The following is a 19,830-nucleotide window of genomic DNA, read 5'->3' on the forward strand; positions in this document are numbered from 1 at the left end:
TCCCTGGTGGTCCAGTGGTTAAGACTCCCCGCTTCCACGGCAGGGGGCATGGGTTCCATCCCTGGTTGGGGAACTAAGTAAGATACCTTCCCGCATGCCGTGTGGTGCAGCCAAAAAAAAAAAAAACCTTTCCCTAGTTGTCTTCTCACCATATCGGGTGCCACCTGCTCTCTCCATGGCAAGGGCAGCCCTCGAAACCTCTCTCCCTGACCATCTTCCCTTCCCACCTTCTCCTCTCTGAGGAAGCAGAGCTCCGCCGTGGGCGAGAAGGGGCTGCAGTGAGGATGGCAGCGGGACCGCTGAGGCAGGGCCCGGGCACAGTGGTTCCTCGGGCGTCCTGCCCGTCTTGCCAGTGTCTGCAGTCTCTGTGAAAGTGGGAGAGACCCAGGGGAAGATGGGGCACAGGGAGTACATCGGGGGTGGTGCCCTTTTCCTCCCTCTTCACTGGCCTCTTTTGATTTCAAAAAGTTGTTCTGTGCCCGGTGGGGTGACAGCTGGTTGGAGAACATTTTGCTAGAAGAACTCAAACTCCATCACCCCCACTTGGCTGCTTAATACACCGTGCAGATGACATTCCTGAGACGACTCCTGCAGGTAACATCTCCATCCCAAGCCAAGGCCGGTTCAGGATGAGGAGGGAGCAGGGCATGGGTCTGATGTCTCTCGGCAACACCAGGAGGTGCCTGCTTCCGCCTTGGTCTTGCTTCCTGGATGGGGTTCAGTTTTGTTCTGATGTATAAAAGCCCAAGCATGCTAGCCCTCGGGAGACTGATTCTGGGCTGGGAAGGGTCCTTCAGACCCCCAGGGGGCAGGCTTTCCAGCTGTGTCTGGCCAGAGCAGCCCAGCTATCAAGAAGGCCAAGAGCTGCTTTGGAACTGGGGCATTGCCACTCCATTCCTCTTCTAAAAAGCTGTATTTTCTTAGGTGATTTTCTGCTACTGCAGATAGTGGGATTACCTTTCACGCTCTCTCTCCAGCTTTCATTGGGTTCTCAGCCGGAAATAATCCCAGACACACCCGTGCGCCCTTCTCCACCCTCCCCTCAGTTCCTGTCTTCCCCGCCTTTGCCTCCTTAGTATTAAATCCACAAAGCGCCCTTGTGGGTGTCCCTGTCTGGCCTGGCTCACCCCCTCTCCCCCGAGCTCCTGCGGCTTTGTTTAGGGCTCTCAGTGCCATTTGCTGTTTCCTGTTCCCCTCCCCACGGGCTCTCTTCCTCCTCCTGTTTACCCTGTGGAGCTTGGGAAGCCTGATTGCAGGCCTGGTGGCAGCTTTCTGGAAGTCTCAGGGGCTGATGTCTTGGCTCTGCCCGCACAGGCACTGCCTGCTTTTTCCTCCCTCGGCGGGACAAGGTCCACCGTGGAACGCCCGTCTCTATCCTGGCTCTCTTAGGAAATTGTGTGACAGCTCAGTGATTAATAGACTTTATTTTTATCTGGTGCCCTTCAGACATGTGATCCTTTGGGATACGAATGACCTTTGGAGAGGTCACAAGGCCCACCTCCCACCCCCCCCAGCTGAGCAAGGAATGCTTTTAATAATCTCTAATGCATCCTAAGTAGAGAGGTGTCTCGTCAACTCCTTGAATGTCCCCAGGGATGGTGTTACCATAAGCTGCCCTTTCTTCCATGATTCCAACTGTGCTTTGAATGATTGTTTTTTCCTTAATAGGAGCTGAAATTTTTCTCTCCTACAGGCCCGCTTAGCTTTTGTGCATCTTTTCCCAACAAATAGGCACCTTCAGGATTTCGTCTATGCTGGAGGCCCTCTTAACATCCCCTTGCATTCTTGGTTTACCTAGGGATGCATCCCATAATTTCTGCGATGGCCCGCTCTGAATTCTCTTCCAGGTTTAATTTAAGCTCAGCACTCTCATTGGAAGTAGCACCCAGGCCAAGTGGTTCAAAGAGTAACAGACACATTTCCTTGTTTATTTTACACATCGGCTTTTAACACCACCCACATCTGTAGAGAATAGAAGTAATTGGCCACCCCATTGCACTGTGCACCATCTCAGCCACTTCCCACCCGGTGCCTGTCCTGACCCCCGGGCTAATGCCTCTCCAGGTGTGTGCTCTTTTCTACTTCTACATTTGATTATTCCTGCTTCCATAAATCACTCTGCATTTGGCCCTATTGAGTCTCCATAAAGAGATACAATAATATGTGACTTCAATATGCAAGATTCAATAAAGGCAAATTTAAAGACATTGCCCAGTAGTTAAATTTCATTCACCACAGATTCACAATCCCTGCCATTTTTGTATTGTCTATGGATTGATTTGCGTAATCCCCACTCCATCTTTCGAGTTATTTATGAAAATATTAGGCCACCTTGGACCCCACCACCTCTTTCCGGGTTTCTGTGGAGTAGTTGTAGCTATTTTTCAGATGTGATTGTATTTAGCCATACCTGGTGTATATTCCTATATAGCTGCCCTGCTCTGTTCTCAGTCCAAGCTTCCCTTTCAAGGTGGGTGGTTGAAATATTATCTTAGCTGCTAACTTCAGGTGATAGATAGTTTGCTTGTTACCTTTCACTCAGCCCTTGAATTTATTCCATCTCAGAGAAATATTAAAATCATCTGAACATAATTTATTTTTTACCCAATCCATGGTGTGTGTGTAGATGAATACTTCATTTTCCAGCAAGTAACCAATCTCTATTAATTATCCTGAAAGTTTACCCAGCTTCAGGATTAAAGTTCTGTTTCTTCCCTTTCAATCTCTTGCCAAAGGGAAAGTGTTCATTCCCTACAGCAAAGCACCTACATGTGACTTTGTAGGAAAGGCTGTTGGTGCTGGTCAAAGTGTGGACCTGGACCACCTGTGCAGAGATAACCGAGATACCAGAGCTCCTACATCAGAATCACTGGGAGTAGGCCTGGGAATCTGCATTTTTGAGAGCTTCTCAGGCGATAATTATGAATACTGATTTTTGAGAATGACTGGTCTACCGCATTCAAATTCGAAGGCTTCTGGCCTCTGACTGATCAGCCCTTTTATTATTCCCTATTTTTTGCATCTGGAAGTTCTGGAATCTCCAGGAATTCTCCAGGCAGAGTGCCACCAGCTTGCATTGCTGTTTTAGTTGGTCTCTTTAGAATCTTTCCTTTCCTGTTCTTTCAACATTGATATAAAACTCAGTAGTCTGAAATAAAATTCAGCAACCCAGCACTTGACTTTAGTTTACTTAATGGCTTTAAATCCCAATAATGTAATTAACTCCCTTTTATAGGTGAGGTGATAACTGGGGATAGACATATGAAAGAAATTCTTGGGCTTGGGCTACTGAGATATTTTGAAAATAATTTCAAGAGTTTGCCACTTCTCTTCCTAACTGTTCCCAGCCCTGGATTTTCTGTTAGCATCACTGGGGCAGACTCCTGATGAGAGAGACTCACTTTTCTATTTTCTTTGTTCAAGGAGCATCATAGGAAAGAAGATGGTGGTGATGGGGTGATATTCAGGGAGAAGGAGAACATTTTGTCTCTAAGCTTCAGCCATTTAGGGAGGAACAAAGCACCCATTTGCCCTACTGTGGGGCACAATGGAAGTGATTTGTGAAGTTTTTTTTTTTTTCCTTTCCCAATTTTTTCTTTAAAAAAAAATTAAATTTAATTACATTGTAGAAAGAACACTTAACCTGAGACCTACCCTCTTAAATTTTTAAGTGCACAATGTATGTTGTTCAGTAGGGGTACATTGTTGTACAGAAGATCTCTAGAGCTTGCTCATCTTGCTTGATGGAAACTTTATGCTTGTTGATTAGCAATTTCCTATCACCCCCTCCCCACCAGCCCCTGGCAACCACCATTCCAGTCTTCGATGCTATGAATTTGTCTACTTTAGATAACTCATATAGGTGGACTCACGCAGTATTTGTCTTTCTAGGACTGGCTTATTTCACTTAGCATAATGTTCTTGTGGTTCATCCGTGTGATTGCATATTGAATAACGCAATATTCCTTTTAAAGGATGACTAATATTCCGTTGTATGCGTACACCACATTTTCTTTATCCGTTCATTCATTGATGGGCATTTAGGTTGTTTCCACGTCTTGGCTAGTGGGAATAACGCTGCAATGAACATAGGAGTGTTAATATCTCTTTGAGATCTTGATTTCAACTCTTTTGGATAAATACCCAGACGTGGGATTGCTGGATCAGATGGTAGTTCTATTCTTAATTCTTTGAGGAACCTCCATACTGCTCTCCACAGCGGCTGCATCATTTAGCTTTCCCACCAGCAGCGCACGAGGGCTCCAACTTCCCCACATCCTTGCCAACACTTGTCTTTTGCGCCCAGCCTTTTCTGATTACGGTGATGACCCCCTGCTAATGGGTGCTTATGTGTGCCGAGCACTGTGCTAAGCATTTTATATACATTATTTCTGTAAATCCCCACACTAACCTTGAGAGGCAGGGACAACTGACCTCACTTTACGGAGAAGAAACAGGCTCAGAGGAGTGAGGGGACTTGTCCGAGATCACACCGCTGGTTAATGCTAAAGCAGGGATATGAATCCTCATTTCTCCAACTCCAGAGCTGATACACCCCAGGACATCTCTGCACAAACCTCTGGCTAAATGTGCCCTCCTCCAAACCAGTATGGAGCTTGGCTGTCCTAAGAGCTGAGGAAAAAACATGCTTTAACTGTGAATGAATGAGCGCTTGCTCATTATTTTTATTTTTTATTTATGAGGTGAAGCCCTGGCTACTGTTGACAGACGGCTTCCAGGTGTCAGGTTGGTAAGCTGGAGTCAGGTAGTAATTATAGCTGAAGTGGAGTGGAATAGTTTACATAATTTTGGGCCTTTTAAATTTAAATCTATTAAAATCACTCTGCCTCCCACCCCTAACTGGGTCATTAGGGTAGCTTAGTGACAAAAGGCAAATAGACGTGATTGAAGCCCTCCTGGGAACTTGACTTACCTCTGAGGCATGTCAGGTATTCACACATCAGTAGTGATCTCTCTCAATTCAGCCTCCATATCAGCAAGAACTTTTTCCTCTACCACCATCATCCCACAGACGTGTATTTTCGATCGTGTGGCCTGTGACTTCACAGTGTTTCCTCCCTTCTAGAAATCTGGTGGGGTGTAACTCTGTCCAGTTGGGGCAGTGTCAGAATAGGGTCTGGGTCCCTCCCTGCTCTTCTGGGTGGTGTTTACCCCAGGGAGAATGTATGGGGCAAGAAGCAGGGTCTGGGGGTGTAGTCTTGGTTCCACCCCTCAGTGGCTATGGCACCATTTTCCTCATTTGTCAATGATGGGGAGCTCCTTTCTTGAGTCTCTAGACCTCCTCAATCAGCCGTCTCCCCGACGCCATGGGCTTCTTTCTTCTCAGCTTAATAATGAGGCTCTTTTCCTGAGAGACAGGATGCTGGCCCGTGGGATATCAGGAGACCACTCCGCGGGGCCGAGAGCAGACTGGATTGGCGCATGGGGCAGGCACAGTTGCTCCCAAGGCGTTCTAGAAACCCTGCTTGACCTCAGCCTCCTTAAAATCACTCCGTTTTCCCCCATACCTGAGTGCCCAGGAAGAATCAGATGACTACTGCAGTCTTATTAAAAAAAATTTTGAGGGCATTAAGGTCCCCCATTCTCTAAGGCTCACGTGCTTTTAGCTTTGAGCTGCAGTGGTAAAAGCCAATAACGCGGCCTTCAGGCTGGCTGCCCTTGCCGCTGAAGGGAAGCCGGCCTCATCACTCAGTTGTTGCCGCTATTATCTTGCAGGTCCTTGCGTGGGGTGTGATGGGGGAGGGGTGGGAAAGGCTCCGTGCCCCAGAAACTTGATTTGTGGAGCAGGGCCTGTGGCATGGGATTGATCCCTGGAGACTGAGTGCATTTGTTCCTGCAAAGCTGGGTCTGTTTAAATATTTAAATGTCCTCGCTTCATGGACACAGGTTGCAGGTTGCCCCAGCAGGGCTGGTAGGAGACAGGGCTGGGGAGAGGCTGAAATTTCTCATTCATACCCTCATACCCTCTAGCTCTCTCAAGAACCTTGCCCATTGACCACCAAACCTAGGTTTGCCTTTTCTGGGCTGTAACTCACACCCTCATTTATTTATTTATTTATTTATTTATTTAATTGAAGTATAGTTAATTTACAGTATTGTGTTAGTTTCAGATGTACAGCAAAGTGACTCAGTTATACATATATATTCTTTTTTTTCAATTGTTTTCCATTATAGGTTATTACAAGATACTGAATATAGTTCCCTGTGCTATACAGTAAATCCTTGTTGTTTATCTATTTTATATATGCTAATGTGTATCTGTTAATCCCATACTCCTAATTTATCCCTCTCCCCTTCCCCTTTGGTAATCGTAAGTTTGTTTTATACCTATGTGCACACCCTCTTGAATTACTTTCTTATCCAGTCAGAAACAGTATACGTTCATTGCAGAAAAATCAGAAATTACAGATAAGCATAAAGGGAAAAATAAAAATCACCCATAATCTTACTCTTCAGAGGTAATTTCCATTTTGTTTTGTTGTATCCTATTTTAGGGTTCTCTCTGTCTCTGTCTACTATACCCTCCCCCCAATAAATGATATATACCACTTTAACCCATCCCCCCACTCAACAACACATGAGGACCATCCTTCCATGTCAATAAGGACATTTTTATGACAACATTTTAAGACTATATGGTGTTCCATGATATGGCCATGCCCCAGTTTGCTCAATCATTGTTCCACTTGTTGGATGTTTAGACAGTTTAAAATTTGTTCACTATTAAAAACAATATTGCAGCTATATCTTTGCATAAGGCTTTTATTATTTCCTACAAGCAGAACTGTGAGGTCAAAGTGCCTGGTGCACAGCCTTTGATTTCTCTTATTTCAAGTCCTGGTGGGGGGTCAGGGAAGTGGGTTAGCAAGAGCTGCACAAAGAAGGTGCGCTGACTTTGGAGTGAGAAGCCTGAGGTCAGATTGTGACCCTGCCACTTGTTAGCTTGTTATCCAGAATTTTTCGAGAAAATTGTCTTGCTCCTGGGAGTGTCCATTGTCCTGAGATGTGGAGAGGGGATGTACACGGTTAGGAAAGCTACATGTGATAATATATATTAAACTGTTTGCACATGATATGTGCTTAATGACTGTTTCGTCCACCTTTGCCTTTTCCTTATTTCCTCTGTCACCAATGTAGTTGGCAAGATAAGGCTGATATCCCAGGAGGAGATAACACAGGCAGTTTTCACTGAGTAGGCAGTGAGCACTGCAGGAGTTCAGGGAAGGGAGTGGTCTGGGGCTGGGGACCGGTATGTCAGAGGGTGCTTCCCTAGGATGCCAAACAGGTCCTCAGTGAGGGTGTATTGAATTGATGGAGGTCTCCAGGGAAGGAGGGGTATGTGGGAATCAGCCGGAGGTAATAATAGTAATGGCAAAAGTTTGTTGATTTATAGTATGGGCCTGGAATGTTAGGTTTCATCTATATTAATTCTTTAATCCTTGAAAAATACCAGGAGATAGATGGCATGATCATCTCCATCCTACAGATAAGGATTCTGGGGAGAAAAGGGGTTAATTAATTTTCCTGAGGTCACCCAGTGAGTAAGTGGCAGAGCCGGGACTTGATCCCAGTTAGCAATCTCTCTCTCTCTCCCCTGCAATCTCCCTATCCCCCCACCAGTCACTCCTCTCTTCCTGGAATCTACCTTACCTTGTACATAACTCTGCATAGGCTACCTCTCACATAGTGTGATAACAGTTTGTCTATTTGTCCATTCTTCAAGCTGGACTGTGGGCCTCCTGAGGGCAGAGACCGTGTCATATTCAACTTGCATCCCAGACCCAGCACAGCGGCTGCTCCCAAAATGCTGAATGTGGGATGCACATACCAGGGCAGAAGATAGACCAGCGTGGCTGAAGCAGAGTGTTTGGGTAGGGAGATTGAGGGGCACAGAGCTGGATAAGGATGCCGGGAACATTAGACTGAGCTGCTTAGAGTTTGGCCTGTATAGTCAGTGGTGAATCATGGATGATCCTGGAGACATCTCTGGAATGGTTAATCTTGAGGATTAGGTGTTCAGGGGAGAGAGCCTGAAGCCTGTGGCTAAGAGGAGGCTTTTCCAGTCAGGAAGGAGAAGACATGAAGTCTGGACAGTGGTGACAGCCGGAACAAAATGGATGGGACCAACAAGCAAGACTTTATGAAAGAAAAATCCACAGAACCTGGCAGAGGACAGACAGGATGTGGGTTACAAGAGAGAGGGAGGTGGCAACAGTGACTCTTAAAGTCTTGAGCTTGAGTAATGGAGACATGAGGGAGGCTTAACTGGAATATTCTAGAGGAGGAGGAGGTGATTTGGGGAAGTGATGAAACTTTGACACATGGGTTTGTGGAAGTGGCAGGACATCCAGGCAGAAATGTCTAAAATATGCTCGTATACATTTGTTTCCCCAAAGTTTGTGAGGAACTTATACCGATGTCGCAGGTGGATGGGGGCCTGCTTCAGGTAAGGGTCATTGAGACGCACTTGGTAGGTCAGGACTCACAAATCAAGCATCTGAAGGAGTGTTTATGTCAGGTATTCACCCAGAGATCCCCGGAGAGAGCACACTGGCCAGATTCCCAAATGTTTGGAGGCTACCACACTTTATGATATTGCACCTGATTTTTTTTGCCTTTCTCTGTTTATCTTCTCCAGAAATGTTGACAGTAATATTTATTATTTAAATTATTTTCCATGAAGATTAAAAAAAGAATGATATTTGACTCTTTAAGTGAATTAAGGACATGCTAATGTATGATTTCACTAGAATAAGGAATCAAAGATACCATCTCTATAAGGGATGGTGGCCCGAAGAAGATGGCTCTTGAATCAGAAGCCCAGGATTTGAGTCTTTGCTACAACACGCCCTAGCCACGACCTAGGACAAATCACAAAAACCTCTCTGAGCCTCAGTTTCTTTTTCTGTCAAGTGAGGACAATAAGATTGACCTTAGAGGGTTTTCAAGAGGGTGAAATGAGACCGTGTGTAAAAATAATTAGTTCACTGCCTGGTTCATAAACATGCTCAATAAATATTTATTGTTTTTCTACTAATTCAAGGAAGGGTACTTATTTCACACTTGAGTCCCCAGTGGTGTTTTGTGCTCTGGCTGCTGGCGTTGTCAGAGACCAGGGAAGCATTCTGAGAGTGAACTGAATGATCAGAAATAGCTACTGTTTGTTGAACATTTGTTGCGTGCCAGGCAATGTGCTAAGTACTTTTACAAGGATGGACTCATTCAGTTCTCACAATAGCCACATGAGGTATAAAACTATTATTATCCCCATTTTACAGACAAGGAAACTGAGGTTTGGAGAGATTAAGTAACTTGCCCAAGGTCACACAACCAATTAGCTGACGTAGGACGACTGACCCCAGAGTTCACCAGAATTATGTTACCCTGCTTCTCAACAGAGCAGGAAAGAGTTCTGCTAACACATTTAATGCTTTGGTTTTGAAAGTTTCTGCATTTCTCTGTGGGGGATCCAGAATCAGGTTATAGAGTATTTTGAAATGAAACCTTGTTGTCTATCTCCGTTCTTCCTGTTTTTTTTTTTTTAAAACATGTAGCCACGTTCACATACAGTAAATTCCTAAAATACGCAGAATGCCCTCCCTTGATGAAGACACAGGACTTGTGGATCACTGGCATTTGATAGATCCTGGCTCTGGGCTCACTCCTAATATATGGGTCAGTGCCAGGCCCCGAGGAATGTGGCTTTGAAAAATCAGGATATTACACCCCACCCCTACTCCAGCCCCTGTGTTTCTGTCCAGAAGAATTCAGCTTAAAATAAGCATCAAGGGTGGCCTGGAAGAAGACATGAAGCCACAGAAGGGCATCTGCCGACCTGGCTTGGTGGGGTGGGGAGAAGGGCGTAGGCAGCCCCTGGGTGGATCCTGTGGCTGGGAATCTACATCATTTTTCTATCACAGTTGAGGGAATAATTGCTTCAGGAGGCACACAGTCCTCGGAGGACCCAGAGAAACAAAGCGTTGTGCACTGTTAGAATGGAAAGACTTAGAGATGGTCTGATGCAACTGCCATATTTTACAAATAGGGAAACCAAGTCCAGAAAGCTGTGGGATTTGTCTAAGGATGCACGGTGGGTTAGTATCAGAGCCAGGGCCAGATGCCAGGTCTGCAGAGGGACACCCGCGCTGCTGGCCTCTGGCTCGAGAAGGGGTGGGGAGGGAAGCCCACCTGTGCTTGTCCAAGAGGAGCTTCTTGGTGCCTAAATGTTGCAGGACCTGGGCCATTTGTGAAGCCACCACTTTTATCGCTTTATCCTGGGCAGGATAAAGGTAGCAACAAGGGAAAGGGGGAGCCCTCCCCATCCTGAGTTCCAAGGAGCAGGGAGGACATTGGCTCCCAGGGGTAGCTGGATCTGGGAGGGAGGGTAGCCCGAGTGGGGTGGGCAGGGCACAGATCCCCACCTCCTCTCTTCTCACCCTCCGTTCTCCTGCCAGTGCCTCCCGATGGCCAAACTCCACCGGAAGCAGAGGGCAAGAGGCCATCGAGGTCAGCTCCAGGCACTGGGAGGGGTGGTGAATGGAGAATGACTAGCACATCTTTGATTCTGTGTGCTTCAAAGTCAGACAGACCTGAGTTCAAATCCCGACTCTGCCATTTAGTGAATTGTTTCAGTGCCCCCCAGACTCAGTTTCCTTCTCTGTAAAATGGGATGATAATCCCTACCTCCGGAGCTGTTGTGAGATTCAATGTAAGAAGGTGTGCCTGCCTGATAGTCTGTAAGTATGATGCCTTGGAGGCATCGGCAGGTGACAGGCACTGCTGGGTCGATTTTACAGAAGAGGAAGTCAAGCTGCAGAGAAAGGGAAGTGGTGTCCTCAGGGCTGTGTGTAAGTGCCACAGGGCAGAGCTGGAAAAGAGATGTGGCCCGGTGACTCCCAAGGCCCAGGCTTTGTCTCTTGGACGCCCATCCTGTAATTGCTTTCAGTCGCTGCTTTCAGGCTCTCGGAAACCACTGGCTCAGATACCCACTGCGTGCTCCAAGTTGGGCTGATGAAAATGTGCCAGAGTCATTAAGTTATCAGTGGGGAAGGCAGCCGCTTCTCCCCGGCAGGAAGGATTCTGCTGTCTGCTGCAGCCGGCTTTGTTCACACAAACTGCCCCTGATTGTTCCTCCCTCCTCCCCCTTCTCCGCTTCCTCCCCCATCCTCATAAGGAGTGAGTGGTATAGGATTGGAGTGGGGTGGCAGAGGCGTGTTGTAAATATTCTGGGGTGGCACTGAAGGTATTCATAACTCCAGACAGGAGGTCCTGCCTGGCGAATGCAGCTCTGGATTGGGAAGTGGGCAAGCACTAATTCTGCAGCTTGACAGATGGATCTGCCCCAGGGGGAAGGAGAGAGGGGAAGGCAAGCTGGACCTTCCTCATTGTCACAGCCGTTCCTCTCCATGTGCATGGCGCCTGGAACACACAATCCAGGTGCGTGCTGCCAAGGTGAAAAGAAGGACCTGAGGTTGTGCACAGGCCTGTGCCTGGTCCCAGGGGTGATGGCTTCAGGGGCGCATGACGCCAAGGAGCTTGCCCTGGGGAGGGAGACTGGAGTGGGAGGATGGGGGCGCAGCCCTCTCTGAATGCTTCAGCTGTCTTGGGGCTCAGTCTGATTCTGCACAAGAGTGGGGAGTGAGATTGCTGACATGATAAAGGGATAGCAGATGGTTCTAATACTTTATTTTCAGAATGTATCTTTCCCAACATTCTTTTCCTTGCAACTCCATCACCGCAGACTTCAGAGAAGAAACTACTAGTCCTCCCCACCCCCTTCCCTTTAGGGTTTATTCCCTTTGCAGATCCACAGTGTTGACATTAGCAGCTGACGATGGCTGAGGCTTACTGTGAGCCCTGCACTATTTTCAATGTATTCTCTCACATAGCCTTACAACTGTGCAGTAGGTGTGCTGTTATGATCATCCCCGTTTTCCAGACAGGATGCTGAGGCACAGAGAGATTTAGCCACTCACCCAAGGTCACAGTCAGTCAGCAACGGAGCTGGGATTTGAACCCAGGCAGTTCGGATCTAGCCTACCCACGCATCAATACAGAGCCTGCCTCTCTGAAGGGAGGGTCGACCCAGAAGAAGGGCCAGAGCTGTTGGAGGCACTAAAATGACCACTGCTGAGTGGCTAACCCCTCTGGCCAGGCTTCCTAGTTACCTCAGAGGGAAATTTTGCCCTCCACTAGAGCTGGCTGGGTCCTGCATTCACTGTGGCAGCTCGTACACGATCAAGGTGGCTGTTTGGAATAACTTAGTCCCAGATCTCCACCCCCTGCCCCAAATGGTTTCCAAGGCCAGATGCATAATGTACAGGGCCCAGTGCAAAATGCAAATGAGGACCCCTTTGTTTAATAGTATTAAAAATTTCAAAATGTGTCAAGAGCAAGGCATTAAACTAAGTGTGGGACCCTTCCGAGCCCAGGACCCTGTCTGAATGTACAGGTCACACGTCTACGAAGCTGGCTCCCAAGTGTTCAGAGTGGCAGGGAGATGTGATGAAATACATATAGAAGGTGAGACCGTGCTAGATTTTCCTTCTCTTCCAAACCAGTCAAAGCAGGATTTCCAAGGCGTTTCTTTTCATCACAATGTAGCAGTCTGACCCAGATGCACTTCAACCAAAATAAATCTTAGAGATCTCTCGTCCCTAGGATGAAGTCATTTGAAGGACTGGGACTTGGGTCAGCAGCTTTGTTTTGGGGTCAGGCATCTTGCTCCATGAACTCCAATCTCTCCTAACCCTGCCTCTCAAACTCCCCTCCCTCCTGCCTCCTTCCCTTTAGCCTATGAGCCTGCTCCAGATCTGTTCTGTTAAAGGACAAGCCCCACTCAGCCTCCCTCGACTCTGCAGTCCCATCTGCCCACCAGCTGACTCTTTCCCCTTGCACAGCCGTGCTGGAAGGAATGGTCTGTCGGCCCCACCATCACCACTTCCTCATTCCCCAAAGCATCCTAGCTCCCTGTAGTCTTGCGTCGTCCTACTCGAGGTTGTGGATTCCCTGCTCTCTAAGGTGACCTGCTAATTGCCATGCCCAGTGCTGTCTTCTGAGTCCCCAGCCCTCTTGGTCCTTCTGGGGCATCTGACGTTATCCTGGCTCTGCCTCTGTAAAGTGGGGATGCGTGTGGCTGTGAGCTGATTTACTTGAAGCGCCAGAACGGGCCTGACACATGGTACGTGCTCAGCAGCGGTTAGCAGGGGCCGTGGCTGGTGGTGTCATCGTTTCTGTCACCTGGAAGCCCTGCTCCTCTGGCTTACGTTGCTCACTCCTTTGTGAGTGTTTCTTAAAAATTTTAAATCGGTTTCTCTTTCTCCACCAGACTCTTTAAGATACCGGTGTTTTCTGAGTTCTGTCCTGTGTCCACACCTTTCTTCCTTCTTTCCTCCTTCTCTCCTGGCACTTTTCTCTCCATATCCATAACTTCCATTGCCACCCGGCAACTCCAGCATCCACATCTCTTTCCCAAGCTCCAGGTGTGTAAGCCAACCCCAGACTGAACTCATTCCCTTCCTTCTTGAAATATGATTTTCCTCCTACGTGCTTCCACCCAGTTGCCCAAGTCAGAAACGTAGGTATTTTTATTGCTTCCCTTAGCTGACATCGAGTGCGGGCCCCGAGCTCACCACTGGGGCTGCAACAGTGTGCAAGCACACAGGGCCTGCCACGCTTGCTGCTGGTGGGAGAGACACATATTGATACACGACTAGTCCTGGGACGGTAACACACCAGTGTCCTAATTTTGATTGGAAAGACTCGAGAACTGAAAGATTGTGAAGCGTTAATCAGGCAAACTGGGGCTGCGGGACATTCTGGGCAGAGGGAAGAGCTTGTGCAAAGGCTCTGTGGTGGAAAGAAAAATGTTTAAGAAACGAAAAGGCCAGTGGGCAGGAGGACTGAGAAGGAGGCAGAAGGTGGCTTCAGGTGAGGCTGGGGAGGTGGATGGGGGCTGGAAGGCACGTGGCCAGGAAGGCCGAGTTAGTGGAAGTCATTTTGGGCTCCTCCTTTCTGCTGACTCCCACCCGCTCCCCCTTCTACCAGATTCTCTCTAACCTCTCTCCTACCCCAAAGTCCTCATTGTTCACACACGGAAAATTAAAATAGCCTATTGCCACCTCCAAGTCCATCTTCTGCGCTATAACCTTAAGTGCTTCTAAAATGTAAATCTGATTAAGTTGGTCCTCGGGATACATACAGTCCTCCCCCGACTTCCCACTGTCGGGATAAAGTCCTGCCCACCTTCCTCTCCTTAGTCCCCCTCACACCCACCCCGATGCCCCCTTCCCACTGGCTTTACTGAATATCCTGCAGTTCCCCAAAGGTGCTGGCGGAATGTGCTTTGGTGCCCTCATGCCCTCCTCCTTTGTCTGCCTGGTGATGTCCTGCTGTCTCACAAGCTGCAACTCATCCACCTCCTCTGGGAAGCCATCCCCCGACCCCACTTAAGCCTGTGAGCTGGCCCCTCCTCTTTGCGGGGCACAGGCTCGCATTGGTGCATTTATCCCACCTCCCTCCTTGCTAGTGTATATCTCCTCTGCTAGACTTCGGACTCCTGGAGGGAGGGGACTGGGACTCATTTATCTTTGTCCTCCGGTGCTTCAAGGCTGGGTACACATTAGGTGTTTAATAAATGTTTCCTTGAAGACCTGGTGATGAAGGAATGACATGATATAAGCAGGTGGTGAAAAATGAAGCTCCACCTGGAAAGCTCCGCATGCAGGGATTGTGGTTAAGGGGTCTGGCTTCCAGGGCCACCGTGTGCTGTCCGCTTCTGTTTCCTCTAATAACTGAACGCAGGTCTCAGGGCTGCCTCCTGCTGCCCCCTCCTGCCACCTCCATCCATCCAGAAGGGCAGGCGCATGCAGGGCGGGCAGAGTCAAGCCTCAATATATTCAATCTTCTAGCAGAGTGGTTCTCAAACTGTAGTGTGTATCGGAATCACCTGCAGGCCCTGTTAAAACACAGATTGCCGGGCCCTACCCCGAGACTTTCTGCTTCGGTAGGTCTGGGGTGGAGCCCAAGAACCTGCATCTCTAACAACTTCCCAGGTGATGCTGATGGGGCTGGTCTGGTGACTACTCTTTGAGAATCTCTCTTCTGGCAAAAGGATCTGCTCTAAAACTTTCTATGGTATTGGGGAAGGAGATATGGGAAGCTTCTTCCTTGGGTTTGGTTTTGTAGGTTTTGAGAACTATTAGTGTGAGATTAATGTGGATGGAGCCGATTCTACACGCTTACCTCCTCCCCCATCTCCTGGCTTTCCTACAAAACGTTTCTGTGTTCACTCATCAACTATTCAATGGGTATGTTTTGAAGGTGTAAAATGTGCATGGCAGCACGGCAGGTGGAGTTGTTGACATCAAGATGGAATCGATATGACACTGTCCTTAAGAGAGGTCCTCCAGTGCAGTCATAACTCTAATTCAAGGAGATCAAAGAAGAAATGCCTACTCGGGTGGGTAGTGAGTTCCCCATCAGTGGAGTTGTTCCAGGAAGGCATCTAGAGTGTTCATGGGAATAAAACAGTTTGATAGTCAGTTAGACCAGGATCTTAAGATCCTGGAATTCTGTGATTAAGGAAGACGGTGGTAATTGATACAACAAAATGAAACAAATAAAATACCGTGGAGCGTGCAGTGGGGAGATCTGCAGAGGCAGCTGAGGCTTCCCCATATAAATACTGACATTATTGTCCTTATTTTTAATAAACATTTATTCCTCACCAGCAATATTCCTTGTAATGAAATGAGTTTATATCCAGTGACCCCATAATTTGCTGTTTATTGACCTTAGATCATTTAAAAGTTAAATAGAAAAAGCCACAAGCAGGCCCATGGTGTGCCTCAGGGGTCTCCTTAGGTCCCACTTCCTGAGTCAAGTGGAATTGAGTTGTGTAGTGACATGTTATTATTATTTTTTGCAATATTTACGAGAGAGAGAGAGAGGGGGAGAGAGAGGGAGAGAGGAGCCAATTGTAGGACTTGAATTTATAGTCACTAGGTCACCAACTTGATCACCAACTTGAATTTCAGACTCTCACCTTCTTAAGAAAGTCCAGCCAATTCCCAGATTCCATAGTAGAGGTAAGGGTCAAACTCCCTCTTTCAAGGAGGGTCCAGCACTTAAGAGGTGGTAGGCTACACTGAAGCCCCTTGCCCCTCACTACTGTTTATTGAGCATCTATTAGGTGTTGGGTACTGAGTGAGATACTTTACAAATATTATTTATAATCCCTCAAGGTAAGTAATACCATCATCATTTTCAGATTAAAAAAAAAGGCACAAAGAGATTATGTGTCTTGTCCAATTTCACACAGAACTCCTGAATTCATTTTTGGAAGTCAGCATAACTATGCAATTGAAAATCATGGTAAAAGGCCAAAAATTATATATCTATCTCAAGTCTGAGTATAGATGCAAAATGCAAAATTAGAAAGTAGAATGCAGCAGTATATCAAATAGATAATACACCCTGACCAAATGGGGTACATTCTAGGAATGCAGGAATGGCTCAATAGTAGGAAGCATTAGGAAATCAACATAATTCACCATATCAACAAACTAAAAGAGAGTCATATATTAGTAGATGCTGAAAGGACAGCTGGTAAAATTCTCCTGTAATAAAACTCTAACTCAGGAATAAGAAGAACTACTTAAACTTGATAAAGACTAAAAACTAGCTACATATATCATTCTAAACAGTGAACCACTAAATCCAATTTCACTACAATTGGAAAAGCTTGCTTTTGCTATTTTAAAATATTGTCTTGGTGATTCTGACAAATGAATTAAGCTAAGAAGATACAATAGTTTATATGTATATGAGAAAGAAGAGATGACATTATCCATTTTTGCCAATGGTTATAATACCTGAAAAACCTAAGAGAATCTGGTAAGAAAGGAAACCCCACCAGAAATAATAAGGGGAGGGGGTAAGAGGGGTGGGTAATAGCTCTTCTCTATACTGTGGAGGTCATGCAGCTGGGCAACTTTGGCACCTGGAAGTGGGATTGGGACCCATGTCTGATGATGAAGTCTGTACTCTTTCCACCTTGTGAAGTGTTTACACTCACTGCTATAACCCAGTCATGTGAAGGGAGAGTCTCTTAAAGCTGGCAACCTCAGCTACTCCAGCAGATCCGGTGGGGTTTGCTCTGCTGGGGAGAGGTGGGGACAAGATGAGAGGGTTGGCACGGGATTTTTACTGGAAGACCCTTGTGGCTTCTGCTACCAGCAGTGCCATCCCTCCACGGGCTGAGATATTGGGCTTTGTGACGGGGAGGGTGGTGGCAGTGGTCTAGTCTTAGCCATTTAGGTACTGAGCAGCCAACCAAGGGAGCTGCCCCTTTCTTCTTCTTGGCTCCAAGAAATCATATTTGTGTTGCTTGTTGCCCTTGTCTCCTACCGTCCACCTCAGAGGTAGTGCCTGCCAGGACACATTTTTAGAGATTCGGGGTATCAGAGGCTTCCCGGGCCATCAAGGGCACAAGCTCTTGGTTGCGACATCTACCAAGGATGCCTCAGATTCACGGTTTTCATGGTGGAAGTGGAATGTGTTTTTCTGGCACAAAATCACTGGGTGATAGATCAAAAATATGATCCATGTAAAGCTTTTGACTTTTTGACTCTGACTTCATACAGAGTCAACCACAGGGTGGTGGAAGGAGTACTGCACAGGAATCCAGGAGACCTGGGTTCCAGTGGCTCTGCCACAACCAGCTGTGTGTTCCCAGGCAAATCACTTAACCTTGCTGGGCCTCACTTGCTTCATCTGTGCCATGGGGTGTTGGACTAAATAGACTCGCAATGCCTTTTAACTTCAAAGTTATAATAAGTGTCACCCTTACCAAAGTTATAATACTTATCACCCTTACCACTGTTCTAAGTGCTTTGCATAGAGATTAACTCATCATAACAACCGAAGAGCTAAGTACTACTGTTACTCTTATTTTCCCTCCGAAGAAACTGAGGCACATAGAGGGCAAGTGACTTTCCCAGGGTCTCACAGCTAGGAAATGATGGCGCTCTTACACAGTTCAACTTCCGTCTTCTATGGTTTTTCTTTACCTGGGTCCATGCTGTTGCAGCGGTGTTGGTGCTGGGGTGAGGGTGTGGGGGTGTTGGGAGTGGGAGACACTTTTTCGGGGAAACCCAGCTCTGGGGTGGATGGATGGGAGTCACTGCCTGGGAGAATGATGGCAGTGGCTGCAGAGGTTGCTAACATTTGCGTTTTCCCTTCCTTTCCTCTTTTCCTCTCTAGTCTGCGGCAAGCGCTATAAAAACCGGCCGGGACTCAGCTACCACTACGCTCACACTCACCTGGCCAGCGAGGAGGGGGATGAGGCCCAAGACCAGGAGACCCGGTCCCCACCCAACCACAGAAACGAGAACCACAGACGTGAGTTCCCAGTTGTTGGGTTGGGGGAGTGATGAGGTGGGTGGGCAGGGCTATGGAGCATTCCTTTTTGTTCACCTCGGGCATCTTCTGGTGGCACCTGTTGATTGGTCTCAAGGACCTGTGGTGAGTTGGCTATTTCAGCCCAGCCCCAGATGCCCCTGTGGGTCAGCTGAGCCCTAAGCTTAGAGTGAGCCGGGCAGGTGTGGCACACCCAGCTCTGTTCCCAGAGGATGGGAGGTAAGTGTTAAGGCGGAAGAGAAACATCCTTGCCTGGCCATTGTCAAATGCCAGACCTGCTACTCTTTTCCCTCAGCTCCAGAAGATCCATTCACAGCTGCTAACCTGAGGTGGGCAAAGCCGTGGGGTGTGTCAGTTCAGACAGACATTCCAGATGTCTCCTTGGCCACCAAGAGACATAGAATATTCTTGCTTCATTGTCTTGGCTCTTATAGGGTCACACTTTTGGTAAGGGTTCTCCTGCCTTAGAAACACGGCCCTGGAGCCTCCATGCTCTTCGCTTGAGCACTCAATCAGCAAACATGATCTGGGTACACTTGTCACTTGGGATGTTGGGCTCTGAAGACCCAAAATGATCCTGAAGATTTGTGTTTCCATTTCTATGCTTTCTTTCCTTCCTCAACTTCCAGTTATGAATTAGGGAGTCACAAAGGGCTTAGCATTCACCATGTGACTTCCCTCTACAACATTCCTTATGGTTTCTGGGCCACCCCAAAATCAGAATGGGAGGGGATAATGGGATCTTTAGGGCTTGCTTCAAGATGTGGGTCATTCAAGGATCATGGGGTGAAGAATAACTGTGGACATGGCATGTGTGTTTTTTTTTTTAACATCTTTATTGGAGTATAATTGCTTTACAATGCTGTGTTAGTTTCTGCTGTATCGCAAAGTGAACCAGCTACACGTGTACATATATTCCCATATCCCCTCCCTCTTGCATCTGCCTCCCACCCTCCCTATCCCACCCCTCTAGGTGGTCACAAAGCACTAAGCTGATCTCCCTGTGCTATGTGGCTGCTTCCCACTAGCTATCTATTTTACATTTGGTAGTGTATATATGTCCATGCCACTCTCTCACTTCATCCCAGCTTACCCTTCCCCCTCCCCATGTCCTCAAGTCCATACTCTATGTCTGCACCTTTATTTCTGTCCTGCCCCTAGGTTCTTCAGAACTATTTTTTATTTTTTAGATTCCATGTATATGTGTTAGCATATGGTATTTGTTTTTCTCTTTCTGACTTAGTTCACTCTGTATGACTGACTCTAGGTTTATCCACCTCACTACAAATAACTCAATTTAGTTCCTTTTTATGGCTGAGTAATATTTCATTGTATATATGTGCCACATCTTTATCCATTCATCTGTTGATGGACACTTAGGTTGCTTCC

General features: G+C 47.2%; 1 protein-coding gene across 11 annotated transcripts in view; it reads left to right on the forward strand.

Moving 5' to 3' along the window:
• Positions 1 to 19,830, forward strand: part of DPF3 (double PHD fingers 3) — a 277,931-nt gene that overhangs the window by 176,070 nt on the left and 82,031 nt on the right. For all 11 annotated transcript variants that reach the window (XR_014242371.1, XR_014242372.1, XR_014242373.1 and 8 more), the window contains exon 7: positions 18,286 to 18,423. Coding sequence is in view for 7 of the 11 variants with exons in the window: in XM_082384351.1 (XP_082240477.1) it covers positions 18,286 to 18,423 (138 nt within the window). In the remaining 4 variants the exon portion in view is untranslated. The remainder of the gene's footprint in view (positions 1 to 18,285; positions 18,424 to 19,830) is intronic.

The sequence above is a fragment of the Balaenoptera borealis genome (genome assembly GCF_965194805.1).
Source record: "Balaenoptera borealis genome assembly, chromosome: 3".
NCBI lineage: Eukaryota > Metazoa > Chordata > Mammalia > Artiodactyla > Balaenopteridae > Balaenoptera > Balaenoptera borealis.